The sequence below is a fragment of the Procambarus clarkii genome, chromosome 29 (assembly GCF_040958095.1).
Source record: "Procambarus clarkii isolate CNS0578487 chromosome 29, FALCON_Pclarkii_2.0, whole genome shotgun sequence".
NCBI classification, from domain to species: Eukaryota; Metazoa; Arthropoda; class Malacostraca; order Decapoda; family Cambaridae; genus Procambarus; species Procambarus clarkii.
In genome coordinates, this window is record NC_091178.1 from 15306798 (window position 1) to 15328655 (window position 21858).

The window sequence follows — 21858 nt, forward strand, 5'->3', positions numbered from 1 at the left end:
AACTATTCAGAGAAACAAAGAAATATTCAGTTATATTGGAAATTTGAGAAATTTGACAATTAATGCAAGCGGGAAACATGGGGCTTGACTCCCGGTCACCCTGTGTTCTGCCCGTAACCCAGACTAGTCACCATGCAAAGTTTCGTGAGGCTAGCCTTACAGCAGGCATTCAGTTCTATAGATATAAATGAATATTAAGGTAAAAATGATTGAAAAGAAAACTTGCTAATAAAAAAGGAGCATATGAAAGAAGCTATTTTATAACTGCAAGAACATCTGATCAAAGCTGATCTAGAGAAGTGATTACAATCATTGTTCTACTTACTAGAACTGAGAACGCCTATGGAATGGTCGTTCTAAGAATGCTATACTGATGACATATATAATGTATAATGCTTTATAATTGTTATTAACATTTTTGTATTTTCTTCTAAATTAAGTGTGAATAATCTCGTGTTTTGAGGTGTTGGCATGTCTAGGCCCATGATGGCGAACTGGGGTGGCATTTACTGGGTCTGGAACATGTACCTGGATGTACCTCACTGACCTGTCCTGACATATCTTGACCCCCTAGTGACCTGGCCCGACCCCCTAGTGACCTGTCCTGACCCCTAATGAACTGTCCTGACCCCTAGTGACATGTTCTGACCCCTAGTGACATGTCCTGACCCCTAGTGATTTGTTCCAACCCATAGTGACCTGTTTAGACCCTTAGTGACATGTCCTGACCTCCAGTGACCTTCCCTGACTCCTAATGACCTGTCCTGATCCCTAGTGACCCATCATGACCTCTACTGACCTGCCTGACGAAGCCCAGATTGATGAGGGTCTTCTTATTGACGGGGATGTAGTACTGGCGCCCAGTGTGGAGCCGCCAGGCATCCCTAGAGGAGGAGGCAGGCGCGTGAGAAACACAGGAGTGGTTATATCTTACACAAGACCTGACGAAGCTCATTTTCTGATTTTCAGATCCTATGTGTCATTAGATTAGGATGTATCAGCTTAGATTAAGCCGAGTTAGGCTCGGTTAGATTAGGTTGACTGGGGTTAAGTTACATTAGGATGGGCTTAAAATCAGTCGGCGAACTGTCTTAGTAATAATAATAATAATATATCTCTCTCTCTATATCCTGGGTAACAGACAACCTGAAAATCTTCAGAAGGAATGAACGGCTTATAATTGAAGGCTATGACTTGATACAGTTGAAGAAGAGAGTATAGCTGACTACGCTGGGGGTATATATGACTGTGCTGGAGGATATATATATGACTGTGCTGGGGGTATATATATATATATATATATATATATATATATATATATATATATATATATATATACATATTATATATATATATATATATATATATATATATATATATATATATATATATATATGAGGGCTCACCTGGCCACGAAGAGCCCCGGGTGTTGGGGCAGACGCAGGAAGGAGCGACCGCGGTTGGTGACCTTCATCTTGCCCTTCACTGTGCGCTTCCCGGCCTTCTTCTTGCCCCCCAGATGTCCTGCGAGACACAAACACACATACACACATTATATTATATTATATTATATATATATATATATATATATATATATATATATATATATATATATATATATATATATATATATTTATTTATTTATGTATACGCGTCACCACTTGGGTGCGCAGAGGCATAACTTGAAATCAAAGTGTTATGTGTATTTATGCATATAAATATGTGTGTGTGTGTGTGTGTGTGTGTGTGTGTGTGTGTGTGTGTGTGTGTGTGTGTTATGGAAGACATTGACTTCCCTACAATCTCCCTCCCCCCCCCCGAGAACCTCACATAATATATCCCCACCTAACACGATATATAGATTAATGGGACAGGTGGATTCCCCTCCTTTGTCCCTTCCCCTCCTCACATACCCTCCCCCAACACCAGGGAAGAGGGGTAGGGTGGTTATATGTTGTTAACTGGGGGCTAATTAGCATGGCTCGCTTCTCCTTGGCGGCAACCTCTCCCCCTCCCTCCTCTTCCTCGACCTTCATCAGCGTCCATGTTAAATCTGGAACCTGTCTCTCAATATAGATATTGAAGCTTCCCCCTCACCCACACCTCTGTCGCCCCCCTTCCCCATCACCTTTCCATTCCTCCCTTGTCTGCTGCTTTGCTCATTACTTTGTTCTCTCCCTTCTTTGCTGTCTTGCTCACTCCCTTTTCTCACCTTTGTTCTCTTCACCTCAGCTATAGTACTGTATTTTATTCTATCTCCTCATTTCTGTCTACTTCACTCCGCTCGCATTATTTCTTCGTTGTGTTGGTCTTGTAAATTCACCACACTTTTCTCTCCCCCCAAAAATAAAATTACGGGCTCACCATAGCCCGTGCTACATGGACACTTCGTTCTGAGTAGCTAAATCTAAAACAACAACATCATCTGGCCAAAGAAACAAGTTACAGCCCCGCTCCTGTGCCGGGGAAGTCCACAACGGACTCACCATAGCCCGTGCTACTTGGAACTTTTTGCTCCAAGCAGCGAATCTTAAACAACAACAATCTGCCCAAACTGTTACTTATTCTCCCCTTATTCTGCCCAAACTGTTCCTCATTCTGCCCAAACTGTTCCTCGTTCTGCCCAAACTGTTCCTCATTCTGCCCAAACTGTTCCTCGTTCTGCCCAAACTGTTCCTCATTCTGCCCAAACTGTTCCTCATTCTGCCCAAACTGTTCCTCATTCTGCCCAAACTGTTCCTCATTCTGTCCAAACTGTTCCTCATTCTGTCCAAACTGTTCCTTATTCTGCCCAAACTGTTCCTCATTCTGCCCAAACTATTCCTCATTCTGCCCAAACTGTTTCTTATTCTCCCCTTATTCTCCCCAAACTGTTCCTCATTCTGCCCAAACGGTTCCTCATTCTGCCCAAACTGTTCCTCGTTCTGCCCAAACTGTTCCTCATTCTGTCCAAACTGTTCCTCATTCTGCCCAAACGGTTCCTCATTCTGCCCAAACTGTTCCTCATTCTGCCCAAACTGTTCATTTCCTCCCAGTCACTCACCAGTCTTCTTGACGCTGGCGTCGATAACACTATTGTCGTTGGGCTCAAGCGCGGTGAGGACGGTGGCGTCGTCTGCTATAGTGTCTGGTCCTCCCTCGGGCTTCTTGATCTTGGGTCCCTTCTTCCTGCCGTGCCTCCTACCTTCTTTGCCCGCTCTCCTCTCCACCACCGATGTCATGTCTTCCTCCTCACCTTCCTCCTCGTCCTCGTCGTCTCTTCCACCGAGGACCTCGACCTCGTGAGCCTGATCGGAGCTCTCCAGGAAATTGTCCATGTTATCGAAGCCTGTTGTATAAAGGCATGGTATGTGTACTATGTACTCACGTCCTAACACTATTTATATATATATATATATATATATATATATATATATATATATATATATATATATATATATATATATATATATATATATATATAATATACTGTATATTTCAGGTGTCCTTTTGTCCATTTGTCCATTTCCAGTCCTTTAAATGATCTGCTGGTAGTCTATTGGTTAGCACACTAGCCAGTCACCTGTTTGGCCCAGGTTTCTTTCACCTGATGCCTGCTGTTCCCCCTGGCATCAAATAAGTACCTGAGAGACAGCTGCTACGGCCTGCATCCTGGGGATGTTTGTGTTAGAGAGCTATATATGTAGTAGACATGATAAAGAAAATTAGGTCGGGAGTCAGTACATTAAACAGTCGACGGTTAAAAAGGCGGGGACCAAGAGCTAACAGCTCAAGCGTGCAAGCGCAAATAATAAATACACATTTTAAATAAATACACACTCACAAACACGTAGGCTTCCGGATACATAACTAGATGCAAACATGACTAATACTGTTCATATTTCATTGTGACCCCGTGTCCCACTTTCATGGAGCAGCGAGGTATCGGCTTGGATAACCAAAAAAAGGGTGAATACAGTGAAAGGTTACAGATATGACAAATAAAACAGTATAATTCGGCGAGTCATTATACCAGTGACACAATATAGCACCATGGACCAACTAGCATCATCTCAGTGACCTACAGGTGGGCTCCACTACTTTATTAATAGTGTACCCTGCTTCCCGGTCGTAGTTTATACAATACTTTAAAACATCTATTCCCTCCTCACAAACACCTTCCACACTTACCCTATCCAATATGTTGTTCATCCTCACCGCCAGAAATTAGCACACTCATGTTAACCCATCCCTTTCCCTGGCCTTCCTATCCCTCTACCTATAAATTTACCAGTTTACTATCAGCCATTAGTTCAATATGCTCTAAATCATACCCTTACACTTGCTGTTTACCGACACTGGCACTCTACATCAGGCCTTGCTCTATCTACTCTCCCAAAACCAAGAATCCTTTTCAGATTGTCTATTCGTCTGCTCTAATTTTTCACGTTCACATTATATTATTATTTGACATCCGTCGCTAAAGGTTGGCACACTGGCACTCTTTCATGCCGACCTCTAGCTGCATTTATTGATACTTTGCTTTTTCTAACTCGGGACTATTTAAGTCGGTTTCCTTTCCTGCCTCATAACCCTACTCTCAATGTGACTTGTACAGATTCCACTTTTACCAGTCACACATTCCTGGTATTTAAACTGGTTCAGTACGAGCTTGCACGGTTTCTACCAACTGTTTGCATCACTTTCTCTATTGGGCATCTTTTCTTTATTAATTATTTTATTCCTTCCCCCTCTCTCTTACGTCACTTCATCCCATACTCTTTTTTTACTACTCTTTTTCTTTCCTCACCATCACCCTTCCTTGCCTTCTGGCATTTACATTCTCTCAATTCTTTCCGTCATCCCCCACATTCTCTCAATTTTTTCCTTCATCCCCCATCCCACCTTCCCTTATACTATTCACTGATCCTCTGATACCGTGTGTGGCCCTCTATTCTTTGAACGGTGTCTGATTCGCCCACAAGAGCCGAACTTACTCAAATCGTTTTTATGGGACTTGTGATCCATTTCGTCCTCCAGCGGTTCCATCGGTTCCCCGAGACCTATCTGCGGTTCTCCCAGGGGCTCTGCGAGGCTCTTCAGGTATTCCTCTGAATCACAGGTCCTTCCCGGGCCGAACCATGAGGTCCCTATACAATGGGCATGAGTCGTGCAGGTGCGAGTGGCCAGGCACCAACCGCAGGAGAGTGTAGCGTTGACGGCGACGCAGGTGGGGCAGGAAGAACCCAGGAGGTCACACCCGTACACTACCACTGTCAGTCAGAGAGAGAGAGAATTACTGTATGGATGGGTGCATGATAACTGATAGGTGAGGGTTAATGGTGTTGACATGGAAAGACAGGAGAGAGATAGGCAACAGCAGGAAAGAAGATAGGTGGGAAGAGAGTACCAGTAGCAGGAAGAGGAAGGCACGAGCTGGGGAGAGATGAGAGGGGAAAGGGCGGCACAACATGAGGAAGATGAGGGAGGTAGAAAGGAAGGGACCAGCACAAGCAAAGTGAGGGAGGCGGGGCTGGAGGGAAGCTCCCTCAGTTTCCACCTGCTGGCGCAAGAGGAAAGCGCCAGCAGATAGAAAGGGAAGGAGCGAGAGAAAGGTATCTGAAAGAGGAAGATGAGTGGGATAGGAGAGAGGCAGAGAGGCAGTACTACGAACATGAGGGAGTTTAATAGGAGAGTGATTGTTGTAAGGGACACACATCAGCAGGAGGATGGTGAAGAGAGAGCCAACAAGAGGAGGAAAAATTAAAGGAAAAGGAGTACAGACGGAGGAGAAAGATGAAGGGCAGCAGCATGAGTAAGGCGAGGTGGAGACACTGCGAGCAGGTACTTACGTCTCACGTCTCCAGGATTGTCGAGCAGGGCGCCTGCGGGAGTGAGGATCTTGACAGTGTAGTGGGCATAGGGGCGGGCAGGAGCGGGCCGCAGCTCCGTCAAACCATCCCCGCATCTGATGGCTCCCACGCCCACGCCGGTAGACACACTCACGCCCGTCCCTACACCGCCGCCCATGTCGAACACTCGACCCTAGAGACACAGACTGAATGGTACACAGGATGCATAAACCTGCATAATTTATGATTTTTCTTACCTCTTGACGCTCACACCAGTCTATTCGTTAATATATATAATCACCAGTCAACTCAAAAACATGTGAGAGTCAACTCCCACAAATTTCTCTATCTCTGAGCAGCATCTTATTAGCATCTTTACCAAGATCTTAACCGTAACTCTTAGTAAATGAATTTCTATTTTGAATTTCAAGTTTTTCATCTCTGTCGGATACAAAGATGAACTTCCGGAGACATTCTTTATCCCGTGATCAAGCAACTCCCTTTTCATACTTCTTACTAACCTCATATACTGCAAGCACCATTTTACTCCCCTCTGAAGGTCAAGCATCGTACCCCACCTCCTCAAGAGATACCCTCCGAGAGGTGTACCCCCATTATTCGATGCAGACGTGCTGTCTACAAATACTAACAGCACCATCAATGCTCCTGAAATACATCCTAATATACACAACTAAGTATCGTGTATGCCAAGAACTTAAGTTTAAAGAACACATATTAAAACCAGCCGATGATTCCTGGAGGAAAAAAAATTATTTGAAAAACAAAAGAATAAATCAGAAAAAAACAAGCCCCAGGACAAGGCCAAGTTCAGGGTAATTACAGATGCGGGAGGGACCCTGGAGTCTAGAGAACCTGGTGTCCGGGAGTAAACATAACTTGGGAGGATTGTTGCAAGATTTACCTGAAACTGGCCAGGTAACCGAAGGCTTCCCTCTCGTGTCAACTTCCATCCCTTCTTCATTCGCTTCATTTCCGCTTTTTTCTTTTTGAAGTCGAACTCCTCATCTGTTTTAATTCGTTTCTCTATTGCTTCCTTGATCTCTTCCTCGTCCTCCACTTCCTCCCTCTTTTGCTTCTCTCTTTTCTCTTCTTCCACACTTCCTCCTCTTGTCTCCTCTGTGCCGGTTTCCTGGCTCTCTCCAGCATCCTCCTCTACAGGCTCGAAGACACAAATCCAGCCACTGTCCGTCTGTGACGGCTGGATTTGTCAAGAGAGAGAGAAAAGGAGTTCATTTTCATGGGAGACATTGAAAGTCGATATTTATGATGTGTACTTAATGATCTGAGAATGTATTTTGACTCGAGGAAAGATAATCATGCAACGTTCCTAGATGCTGAGAGTTAGAAGCATCTAACTCTCTCTTCTGCGGGAGCAGAATGATATTATATACATGGTTATACACCGACCTGGATGTTGTGGACGGGGAAGCTGAGGACGGGGGAGGAACCAGCGCTCACTAAGACCTGTCTCTCCTGTCGCGCCGCCAGCTGAGGACACCACCCAGGACCCCGACGCTGCTGCGACTTCTGCAGGCATGGCAAGAGGGAGCACATTAGGATCGAAAATATCACGGACAAGTGCTTTACCTTTCAGAGTTTTCTTTGTTACGTGTTTATGGGAAACGCAACATAGCAACTGTGCCAGGTGCTGGACGTCAGGTTGAGAGAGTAGTGGATCTAGAATGAAAGGTTAATGATGAGTAGAAGTGCTAGAATGTTGGATTGGTGGAGAAAGTTGAGGTGGTTGTAACTGTTGGTTGACAGACAGTAAAGTTGCTGGAAAGTCTCTTTGGTAGACCTTAATGTACTGGTATTTCAGACTGCTGGACAATAAAAATGCTGCGATTTCATATTGCTAAGACAATAGCTAAGCTAAGAAGATTTCATATTGAAATAAGATTTCGTATTGCGAGTAGGTGGTATTGGAATACCACCTAACGTGTCTCCTAGCAATAGCTACATTGTATATACGTGGCTCATAGCTTCTGTGACAATGAAGGGATAAGAAAGAGTTGTCTTAGTGCATAGACACTGCTACTAAATGGCTCCCTTAACTTGAGAGCATGAGCTATGAAGAGAGGCTGGGGCGTTATACATGTCAAGGCTACAAAATAGGTGGGAAAAGCGATATGATCACTACATATAAAATATTAACAGGAATCGACAAAATAGAAAAAAGAATTTTGGAAACCTGCAACTTCAAGAACTTCAGGTGGTCATAGAACCAACCTAAGAAAATAAAGGTATCGAAATTATATACGATTTTTTTTCGAACAGAGTTGCAGGAGGTTGGAACAAGTGGGAAGGTTGTGGATGCCAAGACCGTCAGTATTTCGAAAGTGTCGCGAGGCAAAGATTACTGGGAAGACAGGACGCCACGAATGTAGCTCTCATCCTGTAATTATATTTAGGTAATTTCTTACTCACACACACACACATACCCTGAACCCTTCTGTTTCCATTCAAATACTCATTGAACTCTCCCTCCCTCTTCACCCCATACCCTCCCTGTCCCCCTCCCCCTCTCATCCTATACCCTCCCTTTCCCACCTCCCCCTCACTCTATATCCTCCCTGTTCCCCCCTCACCTCATACCCTCCTTGTCCCCCTATCCCATGACTCCCCCACCCCTCACCAAAGAATCCTCTGAGACTCCTATTAACCATCTCACAAATCTCCACACCTATGGAACAACTTCCTCCAAACTGGTCAAATACTGGGCTTATGATGATCTCCAGCACATCACTGGAAATGGGCTGATACCAAAGAGCTGGGAGAAGCACATGTCATGACAACACACAAGGAAGGAAACATATAGGAACCACTAAACTATTCTACTGTATTTAATAAACGTGCTCTGAAAAGTGCCAGAAAGAATACTATCAAAGAAAATAATGGAGTACCTAGAGAACATTAACTTCATATAAAATCACCAATATGAGTTCAGAGAAGGAATGTCATGTCTGACAAACCCATTAAAAGTTTAAAAATAGAGTGGCTGAGATCAGATAAAAAAATTAAGGGTGTTCACACTGCGTATTATTAGATCGTCACAGATCATTTGAAACTGTCATTTGAAGTTTCTGTACAAATTAGAAAACCAGGCTAGAGAAAATGATATAGTGCTTAACTGGACGAAGAATTACGCAAGAAGGAAAGATGGAATAACAGTAAACTATTGGAATGGAAGATTGTCATATGTGAAGTTGCACAATGTCAGTGCTGTCATCCATGGCATTCCTTGACTACATAAATGACAGCTGATGAACTGGTCTGTTTTTGTATCAATGTCTGCTGACAATACCAAGTTGATCAACAAAGTCAGGAAAGATTTTGATAAGATTTAGGCAAGAACTAAACTGGCAACTGCACTGCAATCTCCACAGATGCAAAGTAAAAAGACTGGGTACAAGATTTAGGAAGTGCAAGATAAATATTTTGGAGAAGAAATAATACCGAAATTATATCGAGAGGCAGACATTAGCAGCATATAATAACGTGAAGATCATCAGAACAGCCTTCAGCAACATAAACATTCCAACCATAGTTTTACAAGCAGATAGAACAAGAAATAAAGGGAACAAGAACCATTACATTAGACATTCGAGACTTGTAAAAGCACGGTTTAGAAGCTGAAACTTGGTCTTACAAACTCTGCTAGGTAAGTACTGTTAAGGGAAGTAAATACAGTGAAAAAGTGTCCAAATTGGTAAAAGAAAAACTAACTGGAAAAAGTACTAAACCCAGAAATAAACAGGACTAGATAGCATGTTTGTAATCTCCATAATAAAATATGTGACAAACACTGTCACAATAGAGCTGCGGCAGTATGAGCATAGCTCTCTACCTATAACTACAATAAACAGATAAAACAATTGGCAATAGGAGTGGGCATGACCGTGGTATTGTGGTGGACGGTGAGATGATCAGGACAGGCGGCCGCGGCGGGATTCTTCCTGGAGAGACAGGCCTGGGTCAGGTCACACCACGTGCACCACCCCAACTCTCCCTCTAAGCCCTCCTCTGTCTCCTGAGCCACACACGCCATACACGCTGTGAGGGCCCCACACGGGTCATGAGCTGGGGCGGAGGGCTCGGACTGGTCCTGTATTTGTGAGGGTGGGGCTAGGGGCGTTACAGCAGCCCCAGCGGAGAGAGCCGAGGCGTCGGCGTGTGAGAGTGTGGCGTTCAGGGTGACATTAGCGTCCAAGCACCGGTTGGAGATGACAGGCACCAGACAGGACGGCGACGTGGTCGAGGGCGATATCAGCCTCGGTGCCCGGGCCTCGAGTGGCCCTGACGGCCAGTACTAGTGGCACCCCTACTTCAGCCACGTCCTCGCGGCCCACAGTCACGCCCACGGGCATCCAGCTCAGCCCCTTACCGCCCACTGCGTGGAAGATCTCGGCAGTGTGCGTGGCGTCGCCCAGCATCTGCAGGACGTGCACCGACACCTTGGCCACGTCAGCGCCGAACAGGAACACAGCAAACCTGCAACATGTGTATATGAGACGGGATGAAGCGTGTAGAGGTGACATGGATACATGTATGAAGCCCAACTACCTTCCCTCTTCGAAGAACAGCGCATGTTTGCATTTGATGATTAAGAAAAAGTGTGTGTATCTAGAAATGTAATTACAAGAACTCGGATAGTGGGTAGTAGCTTGAAGATGAACCAGTGAAGGGGTTTTAAACAGAAATGTGTAAGATGGAGGAAAACAGCCAAATGACAGACACGCAGTGATATGAAAGGTGATGTTGGAATGATGAAGGACACGAAGAGTAAAAAGCTTGATATCATATGCAGATATCCCCCCAAAAAACTAATAAGAGCAACAAATAAAGTAGCAAATATTAGGTGATCAAAATTAAGTTCAAAATTAAAAAATTAAGTAGCAAAAATAAATAAATAAATAAATGTGCTGCAGGAGTGAGAGTGGTGCTGCACAATCTGGCCTACCTCGCATCGACACAATGTTGTGTCGTGTATATCCATATAAGACTCATGTCGACGGATGCATCCCAGCAACCTAACAAGACAAACTATCGGGACAGAGGAGCTTCATTTAATCTCTGGCTTCCTACACAAGCACACACACACACACGCGCACACCTGCTCAGCGTCCAATTTGTCTTCTCTCGCTTGGATCACACGAGACCAGTCGACTGCTGAAGTATTATTAACGGTAACTTAGTGTCAACAACCAATAGTTAGGGCACCAGAGCAAGACCAACGATCAAACGTATGAATGCTGCTTGCACGGAAACTCAGGCCGAACATTGGTTTTCTTCGGAAGGTGAAATTATGGAGAACGAAAAACAATTTGCTTCGTATCCCCCAAAAGCCAACGAGAAGCAGAAGGACTATTCAGTCCACCAACATCCACTTAAAGTAGGATGTTGTCGCATCAAGCAACATCATCCTAAACAAGAGGGCGTGAGCTAACCCACAAACACTCACTCGAAGCAAATCCCAGGATGGGTCTGACGCTCCAGCACCCACCACAAATAAAGGAGTAGTTCTGCTTCACTAACGTCCACTTGAAGCACAAGGGACGTATCCTGTGCTTCAGATTCACTAACCTGATGCACAGAAATGGATCTAACGCACTGTCTCCCACCTGAAGCAGAGGAATGGAACCTAGATATTCAACACTCACCTAAAGCAGAGAGCGGGGTCGGGTCCCTCCGGCAGCAGGAGCGGTGGACTCAGGAGATCGGCGATGCTTCCCTCAGTACCGTGCAAAGAGTCGGCGAAGATGAAGCCTGATCCCACCACATCTGGGTACCCTGAGAGGGAGAGAGCCGAGGCGATGACGGAGCGTTCACTACGTGGGGGGACACCAGTGTGCGTCACAAGCTCTCAGACAGACACACAGACGGGTACCAAGACAAAACAACTGACGGACGCAGAGATCAAGAAAAGAGTGTACAGAGGCGCTGATATTATCATTATGATATAAGAATAAATGAAAAGAAAGCAAACACTTATATCCGAACTGGCACGATATTTACAGAAAAAAATAAATATCAGAATCCAGCCAACAAGTTCGGACATGTATTCGTATTGAGAGAGAGAGAGAGAGAGAGAGAGAGAGAGAGAGAGAGAGAGAGAGAGAGGGGGGGGGGAGAAGAAGAGGAAGTAGAAGTAGAAGTAGAAGAAGAAGAAGTAGAAGTAGAGTATGAAGCAGTACCAGTGATGGGACCGGTGCGGCGGGTGTGCGGCGAGGCCCTGGCGAACACCCACGAGTACCCGCCCTCAGTGCTCAGCTGCGACCATCCGCATAGGCTGTCCTCGAACTCACACTCCAGCAGCTCTTGACCTGAGGGTGCAGGGAGGAAAGTATAAGTGGAGGCTGAGATATGCAGGGTACAGGTCGGGCCATCAAGTGCGAACTACATTAGTGCGTTATCGGAACAACATTTGTTTGGCAGCTGCCACCTCCGTTGGCATGATTGGTGACGGCTGTTTCAGGCCAGATTTCTGAATGCAATCGTGTCGTTGTTCTAAAAATGTTACCATCTGTGGAAAAGTGTTACATCACAATGCTGTGCAATCGTGTGAGGGTTAATCGTAGTGTTGCTAGGAATGAGAAACTTACAAATAGATAGACAGATATTTAGACAGACAGATAGATAGAGAGAGAAAGAGAGAGAGAGAGAGAGAGGCAATTTATTAAAACTTCATTAATCAACTCGGGTAATAGGTTCTTTATACAGCACGCTTGGAGAAAATTAAATAAATTAAGTCAGCTTTTGTGCGAGATTGTGCTTGATGAGTCCTTAAATAGACCTTGTAGAGGTGCTGATGTGTCCCTTTGAGGAGGGTACACGTGTGAGGACTACAGGAGGATGCAGTAAGCCGGAGACTAAGGAGGAGCGAGAGAGACGTCTGCTGTAAACTGTAGGAGACTTAGAAGGAGTGTGGGAGATTGTGGAGGAGTGTGGGAGACTGCGAAGGAATGTGGGGGTACTGAGTAGGAGTGTGGGTGAGATGTAGTGTGAGTGTGTCTGATTCCAAGGGAACCATACAAAGTAAAGGACTCACCCAGGTGGTTGAGGGCTCGCGGGTGAACCACGGTGAAGGCCAGCTGCGACAGGTGGAACTGCTGGGAGTCGTGGGCGTGGTCATCGTGTGACACCAGGAATGACAGCTGGTGGCAGACGGTCAAAGTTAGAAGAGCAAAGTATGATGTCTGGCATATATGTCTTTCGTTATTTTTGCTTCCTTAATAAATAATATGAGCCTTGTAATAAATAATATGAGTATATGTACATCATATACACTACTATAGCATATCATTTGAAGTAAGCATGTGGTGAATATGACCACCTAACCGCAGCAAGTTTGGCAAGCAGCAAAAACCTACGTCTATAGATATGCCATGTGATTCTTATTGAGCTACAGAGCACATTTGAGCACACAGAGTATCATCATATTTAACAATTCCTGTTCGGGCATCGAACAAAAGCTATAAACGTAATCTAAATGTTTGATGGAAACTGGGTTTATACTAAGCCGTGACCTCTGTGTTACAGCGACATGAATGATTGACTTATCTACTAGTGATAGCCTGTTGTACATAATGTTAGCTAGTAAGCCTGTTGGGAAGTGGCAATTTTGGTGGTTATTCGTGCCCGGTAATATATTCATTTACAATGACTTTGGATTTTGTTTACTGTCATCAAATATTGTCTTGTTACACGTGCCGGATTACACTCGAATTATTGTTCAGCCAATATTGAGATTTCTGAAGTGAGGCGAATGTTTGAATGTGGCCGACCCATCTCCTAACCTGCTCAAAGATTGGATTATTTTGACTCGCAATCACGCGAAAAATTCATGGCATAAATCATGGAAATTTGGAAAGAGAAAACAGATATGAAGCTCATAACAGAGCGTTTTTTCAAGCACTGACAAAGATCTTTTGTATATAATGAAGCAGTGGATAACTCTACATGGGTATGAGGGCTCTAGCGCTGGGTTAAACCAGTGTTATAATGGTAATTTGACTGTTTTATTATAATAATTACAATTTCGGGTCAGGCACTGAAGAAGGGTTACGTAGTGATGACCAATGAACATAACACTCACTGGGCCAGCGCTCATTTAGCTTTACTGAATTGCACCATAAACGTTACAAATTAAATAAAATTACCTTCATATCACACAATGTGTTTAAAAGGGACAGGAAGTTACTTTTATCTATAATAAAGCAATTCTAATATGTGAATGGCTAAGCGAAACCATCCAGTTTGCGTAGTTAGGAGCAGGTGTCTTGTTCATTGAGTGTCCAGGAGTTATTTTGATGTATCTGATAAGAATTCTGGTTAATTATGTTTCCACATACTGTCTTGGTTATACGAGGATGGTAATGGGATATATCTTAGTTATACGAGGAAGGTAATGGTATATATTTTAGTTTTACGAAGAAGGCAATGAGACGTATCACATTAGATGTCTTGTTGTGTATTATTGTTTATAACTTGCCATCTGTTGCTATTGATGACGAAAACCCTTATTAATTATCATTGGGTAAAATGTTTAAGTTGTGGTGGATGCTTGGGATGATGGTACACACACTAATGGCCTCCTTGAGGCAACACCTGCGTGACTGGTTACCTTCCAAAGATCTAATTTTTGTTTTAAATCTAGCAAAAATTAAGATACTTGCATTGCAAAGGCATTATGAAGAATAAACAATTCAACAGGCACTAGAGCGCTCTATGAGTCAAACAATAATATATGAATGTTGACGTTTTAATATTAATTTTTTAACAAAATAAAGTGCATGAAATTCATGGTTATATGAAATGAATCCAAAAATGGGTATGGATAGTAAGAAAGGCTTTAGGGCCGCACATTACTTGTCATCTTATAAATTATGGAAACCTGTGAAGAGGTCTTAAGTCGCATGAATATGAAGCGAGTTAAAACCTTTGTCAGAAGTTGGGCTGCTCTCAGACCACTTTTGTACTTACTGTCTTCGCGCGACTGAGGCTTTCAAACTTTCCTTTCATTCAACAATTTAAATAACTTATCAACATCAAATTAACATCTATTAACAAGCATGAAGGGTGAACATATATTGTTTCCCGCCATATGTGGATACCACATAAAGGAATATATAAACAACAAAACACGGGCACACTTATCCATTAAAATTATTTCCTGACTGTTCATCTCCAGGAAAATTGTTTAATTAAATTATAAAAAAATGTCAAATACATTTAAAATGTTATATATGAAATCAATTTCAATATTGGGTCTATCACAGTAGAGAATGGCAGAGCTGGAGTAGGTATGTGTGCACACAGAAATCACAATAGCATGATGCATCAAATGATCAAATCCACAAGGTTCGAACCCTTGTAGATTTGTTCATTAAGTATGTGTGCACTTCCGTCCCTACGTCAAGGACAGTACACGGTTCCCTCAGCGTCTTCAATCCATTCAAAGAAAAACATCAACTAGCCTCCACCTTTCTCCTCAAATTTAAAATCTCCAAATAAATTTTTTGCACGCACATCCATCATTTCTATTTGCCAGCCGTGCCAAGTCGCCTCCCTCAGATTTCTCTCAGCCAACATGTCGTCAATGACTCAACTCGCTGGCCACGCTCGACTCCTACCTCAGAGTAGGATTGAATCCTCAAGGATATTGTCCAGTAGTCTAGCCCAACTCTTCTAATCCAGGGATTAAGACTAATATATCTAAAGACTATAAGACTGTATATGCTATATATCTAATATAAGACTGTATATGCTATATATCTAATATAAGATTGTATATGCTATATAGATAAAGACACTTTCAAAAGCGGGTCGGTACCAGAGTTATGTCAAGTTATTTGATTACGTAAACATAGGTCTTCATTACTTGCGGACCCACGTACCCTGGGGATACGAAGGGATGAAAATCTGAACGTATAGTTTGTATTGAGGTGTTTTACGACTCCCAGCATTCGTAACAGCTCTTACAATCCAGGAATATTGCTGCGATTAGTTTGAATGTAAGTCTCGCTCTTCACAGCAGAATATCTTTCCATATAGATACTAAATGAGTTATATGCCAATTCTTCATCAACACTTACTTCATATCCTCCAACTTTCCCGTTTCCATTTTCCCTTACATCTCCATATTTCTTGGAAGAGCTTGTCGTCGATCTTACAATGCTTGCTTTATTCCTAGAATTATACACATCTAAAGCCTTATTTCCGCTCCGACCCCCTTCCCACCGTACACCGTCTGATCTCTCATTCCCTTACTCTGTTTACCTCAGTTCACCGAGTTATCAATTTCTTTTCATGTTTCTATCTTGGCCTCCTAAGTCCAGTCCCCCTTCTCCTTTATCCAACATCTCTACAGTATCTCTATAGTTTTAGATTCAGCAACTCGGAGCGAAAAGTTCCAAGTAGCACGGGCTATGGTAAACCCTTAGAGTAAAGCTCGTAGAGATACCCGTACATCTCTACCCTCTGGTCCTGCAGGCTTACCTTATACTTATCAAGAGACGGCAGCGGTGGAATAAGAACTGTAGCGGAAAGCCACTGTCGTCCTTTGTGGCCGCTCTGTCTCCACACCGCCCATGGTCGCACGCCCACACTCGGATCTTCTGCGTCCACCATTTCCAAGCTGTGGGCGGACAGGAATGGGTGTGTGAGTGGCGTGTACTGGAGATCTAAATGTAAACAGAGACCCCCCTCTCTTTGATCGCTAAAAAGCTAGCGATCAGTTAAGGCTGTTTATTAAAGCCTTAGCTTTCAACAGGAAAAAATGCTTATAGTAGAGAATTATTTTTTATGAAATTGTAAAAGGGAGTTGAGGAGGCGGAGGAGGAAAGAGATAGGGAGGAGCAGTACTGTTAAGAGATAGATTTGTTAAACATTAAACCACTGAAAAAATTACTGCCGTTATGATTCGGTGAGGTGAAGACTCGAATATTTTGCACAAAATAAGCTCCTCCTTCCTTCCGTTACTCCCATCCCCATTTCAGCATGGACGGGAGGACGAGGGAAGGGCCCCCCACCATCAGTGTGCCTAAAGCACCAGCTGGTCCTACCTGGACCTTACGGTTGCCACAGTACTACTCTGTATTCACTCATCTTCACTCTTACTGTTTCCTCCTGTCTTAATTACTCATACACTAAATAACATTATTACACTCGCTTCAATTGAGTTTACTGCGTGAGTTAAATATAGCCTTACTTTACTCCTGAGTTTATTCATCTGAGTTACTCTAGAATTTATATATATTTTTTTATCCTCGTTACTTGTTCTTTTTCTTACTCTACTTTTCCTGTTTTTTAACAGTTTTCCCCCGAGTGAGTGGCCATGGGTGCTGATTCCCTCCTTACAGTCTTGTAGTTTCTCTACTTTATCGTAGTATCTTCCTACATCCTCACACAGAAATGTTTATACGGAGTGTGTACACAGCATGCCCAGTAGGCTCAGGCATCTGTACACCAGTTGACTGACAGTTGAGAGGCGGGACCAAAGAGCCAGAGCTCAACCCCCCGCAAGCACAACTAGGTTAATACAGTTCTTGCTGTATATACACCAAGAGTTTACTTTAGTCCTGGGTTATGTTCAGAGCAAGAGTATACTTGCTGGTTGGTCATTAAACGCTTTGTTGGCCTTAATGACCTTCCAGCGGTTAATAGGTTATACGACCAACACAGTATCCTGTTCAAATTTTATTTAATAAGAAATCCAATATGACTTTTTAAATTTTTATAATAATAATTATTAATATTATTAATTACTATCGTTTTAATATTATTATAATTATTCATATCATCATTATTATTATTTACTGTATTTTACGGTTATTGATTTAGACCTTGATTTATTACCTATGGAGACAAAGTTGTTGTATTATCTGAAAATAGAAAACACTGATTTATCTCCTAATACGAAGAATAACACTAAGAGCCTGAAGGGCCGGGCGGGCGAAGTACTTGGAGATAGTGAAACGTGGCTGGCGCGACCCGTAGACTTTCATTGACTGAGATATTGGAACTCTTAGACCCCAGGGTACACCCCAGGGTGGAGTGCTAAGTCCCACACTGTTCAATGTTCTGATGCACAAATTAACAATTGATATTCCCACACTACCTGACGAAGCCGTCATTTGTTATGCCGATGATATATGCATTGTTGCAAATTCCCAAACTAGACTGCAAGCTCTACTTGATTCATTCGCTGCTAAAAGCATTGAATGTGGTCTTGTTATCTCTATAACTAAATCCAGAGTTCTCCATCCCAAAGAGAAAACTCATGTCCCTATAGCTTTCAAAGTCAACAGCCAGAACATTGAAACGTGTGGGCAGCACAAATACCTTGGAGTTGGTATTAACAGTGACATTGTAAATGATCTACACCGTAGGTTAAAAGAAAGACTAAAACCATTGAGAACACTTACTGGTAAGAATATTGGTATCAATATTAAATATGCTAGACTATTCTATATGATGTTTGTTAGATCTCTCGTTGATTATAATGCTCTGCACTTAATTAATTTCCCCTCCTCTGTGTTGGACAAACTTGAAGTAATACAGAACGAGGCCATGAGGATAATTCTTGGTGCCCCAAGATGCACAAGAATCATCAACATGAGGGAAGAACTGAAGTTTCCAACCATACTAGAGAGAATAATGCAAGTTAACACTACCTTCTGTCTTAAAGTCATGAGAGATCCTACATCTCCTGCATTGCTCAGAGACAAATTATTTAGTGCTGTTAACACCCTTTTGACTGGTGCCGACATACCAACTCACTCCTTTTATGATAATTGGCTGAGAAACAATGCTTACAATCTCATTAAACTTAACATTCCTTTTAAGTGCAATCTACCAGTCTCTGATATTCCTCTTTATCTGTACCCCACCATTCAAGTATCATACACACCTGTCACCAAGAAAGATAATGAGAATCTTGCTCTACTCAAAGCTATCACTCTTGAAACAATTGCCTCCTCCATCGAGAGTCTAAGATCTCACGAGCACTGTGTCTACACCGACGGCTCAGTCCAGTCTTCTACTGGACGGACTGCAGCGGCATGTAGGTTTTATAGAAATAATATCTGCACAAAGTCTGTCAGTGTCAGGTTAAACAACTGGCTGACCTCCACACAAGCAGAACTAGCAGCATTACATTTAGCAACCAGCACATTAAAAAATATTGGAGGAGGAATAATATTCTGCGATTCAAAGTCTGCTCTTCAAGCAATCGAAAACTTCTCTTGGAAGATCGACAGCAAGAACCTAATACTCCCAATTATAAATGACCTAATTGATGCACAGAGTAAAGGGTCTCGAATCTCCTTTGTATGGATACCTTCACACATAAATATAACCCATCATAATGAGACAGACATTGCAGCCAAATTAGCGTGTAACAAGTTTGAAGTTGAATTAGATCTAGGTATCCCCATCTCTGCTGTCAAAACTGTATTGGTCCAAACATTCAGATCTGATAGGAAAGAACTTACTGACTCCCAACGACCTGAAAGTACTAGTATAAAAAGCTATGATTTGTTCAGATCTGAAACCTACATCTATGGACAGCACAAAACGTCCACTAGACTGTGCGACACAGTGGTTGCAAGGATCAGGTTGGGTTACCGTTACCTGTGGCAGGTGGCTGCAGGTGACGGGTCTCCCAATCCTGAGCACTCCAGTTGCAAACTCTGTGAACAGGAACTACGGTATGATCTCCCGCACTACATCACTGAATGCCCAGTTATTAGACCTTTCAGACCAGTTGGCATGAGGTACCTGGAGCTTTGCAATTACTTTATTCACTCTCGTATTCTTGAAGATATCCTCACAGTATACCCAAAATTTGCCAGTGCAGGCTATTAAACACATGGCCCTGTATGACTAACCATCCTGCGAGATGGGGACTTGTATTACCACTGCTACCTTATATAATCTTGTGTTGTTGATATCCTCAAAATGCATCCGGAGTCTGCCAGTGCAGACCGCTTATCACATGCCTCTGTATGACTAACCATCCTGTGTGATGGGGATTTTATAGCATCACCTAGTTAGCTTTTTTGACACACTGTACTCCACTTCATATAGTCTAGGGTAGCTGCACTAATGCAGATGTACCTCATAACTTAATAAAAAAAAAAAAAAAAACTCTTAGACCCTCGAAGTCTTTTATTATTATTATTATTATTATTATTATTATTATTATTATTATTATTATTATAAAAATATAATATTTTATTTATAAGAAACAGAGGATCAAATTACAGTGGTTACTTAGTAAGTACGGAATTTGTGTTATATAAAACTATTAATGAGACGCAGCGTTTTGGACATAATTGTGTGTTCGTTTATTATTTTTTTATTAACAACTGCATTTTTTTTTATTTTTGTTGAATACAGACAAACCACATTTCTTCTGTGTTGGAGAGTGTGAATGTTCAACATTGGGTTAAGTGCAATAAATTTATTTCTCACAAGATGTGCAGGCCTGTCTTGAATGTGATCTAAGAAAAGATACGACTGTGGACAGGAATAATAAATTAGTAGCGAGTACTCCATTATAGATCTGACTTAAGGAGTTGTAGTGTTGTAAGCCTTTTTTGCATCTATGTGATGCGCTAAGCAAGCTAGATGCCCTAAGATATGTGATCCTAAGCAAGCTGATTCCTAGCGCATTTTCCTGTAATAATTTTCGTATCCTTTAAACGCAAATTTTCAGCAATTTCCACTCCTAATATTGTAATTGATGGGTTGTATATCAGGGTTTTTCTTGTCTACTTTTACGACAGAACAGTATAGTTGGTCACTCCGTGACATAGCCATCAATTAGGTAATATTATTATGATTACTTCTCCTACTATTTCTACTACTGCTATTTCTACTACTACCTTTACTAGTACTAGTACTAGTACTAGTAGTCTAGTACTACTTCTACTACTACTACTCCTACATACAACATAGTCGCTGTAAGCACTGACAATGTTATTTTCAATACGCGGCTCTAGCGTTATCTGTGTACATTCCTTAAACCCATCTTTTTGATTTGAGACAGTCAGGACGCACTTGACGAGAGAGGAGAGCATCCCAGCATATCCACCAGGCTTAAATATACAGCATCTAGCAACACCACCAACATTCAAAATGTAAAAAAAAACTTGAGTTTTCTTCAACCGGGAAGAGGAACGTGAGGTGAGGCTCCTGCCGGAGGAGAACAAATGAGGCGGGTTACTCACCACCGCTGCAAAAATTGACTAATGTATTCATGGCGAGGAAAGCCCTGGCTGATAACACCTTCAGGGGCAGTTTTTCAAACTATTTTCGTTTTCCGGGAGACTTTACTGGTGGTTAGTCAGGGTGTTTAGACTTTCTTATTTGACTCTCCTGCGGAAACTTTCCGTCGGGAGACTTGCGTCATCGCATACTTCGCCAACAGATGCCTTAGGCGTTATATATTTATATTTTTTGACGGTTTCCTTAATCGATGTTGCAATTTATGTGATTGTGGAGTTTAATATAGGATGGGTTATTCAGCGCTCATATATGTTACAAGTTTTTAAGCCATATATTAACAAGATGAACATAGTGAATATTGAAGTATTTTTCATTAGCGTTAGACTTGCCTTCACTGATAATCGATCCAGCTAAAGTTTACGTAACCAAGAGGGTTTTTAAAACACATAAATGACAAGAACGACTATCAGTTAAAACCCAGGATATGAAAACCTTAATATATAGCGACGTGTTATTTTATAAAGAAAAGAAGCTCTTACTTAACGCTAAGTTAACATATCAAAAGATGTACATTGATTAACGGTTTAACTGTAAATTTATATACTGAAATATGTATCTTTCCTGAAAGTACCTCTGGAGCAACAATATTCTCGGACCATCCTACATACTGGTGCCGAAAGAATGACTGATCAGGCAGTGGCAGTGCAGGAAGAAAATTACCTAAGAGTACCATTAGAGTACGAGACTCGCATAAGAGGTCCATAGAAATAAGACA

The 21858-nt window shown here is 42.3% G+C and overlaps 1 protein-coding gene across 1 annotated transcript in view; it reads right to left on the reverse strand.

Annotated features, from left to right (window-relative positions):
* Window positions 1–21858, reverse strand: part of LOC123765089 (uncharacterized) — a 158098-nt gene that overhangs the window by 2221 nt on the left and 134019 nt on the right. The window contains 13 exon segments of the mRNA XM_069333529.1: window positions 800–884; window positions 1407–1524; window positions 3044–3328; window positions 4977–5252; window positions 5832–6024; window positions 6754–7050; window positions 7260–7379; window positions 9751–10062; window positions 10064–10343; window positions 11513–11642; window positions 12047–12175; window positions 12901–13006; window positions 16350–16488. Of these exon segments, the coding sequence (XP_069189630.1) occupies window positions 800–884; window positions 1407–1524; window positions 3044–3328; window positions 4977–5252; window positions 5832–6024; window positions 6754–7050; window positions 7260–7379; window positions 9751–10062; window positions 10064–10343; window positions 11513–11642; window positions 12047–12175; window positions 12901–13006; window positions 16350–16488 (2470 nt within the window).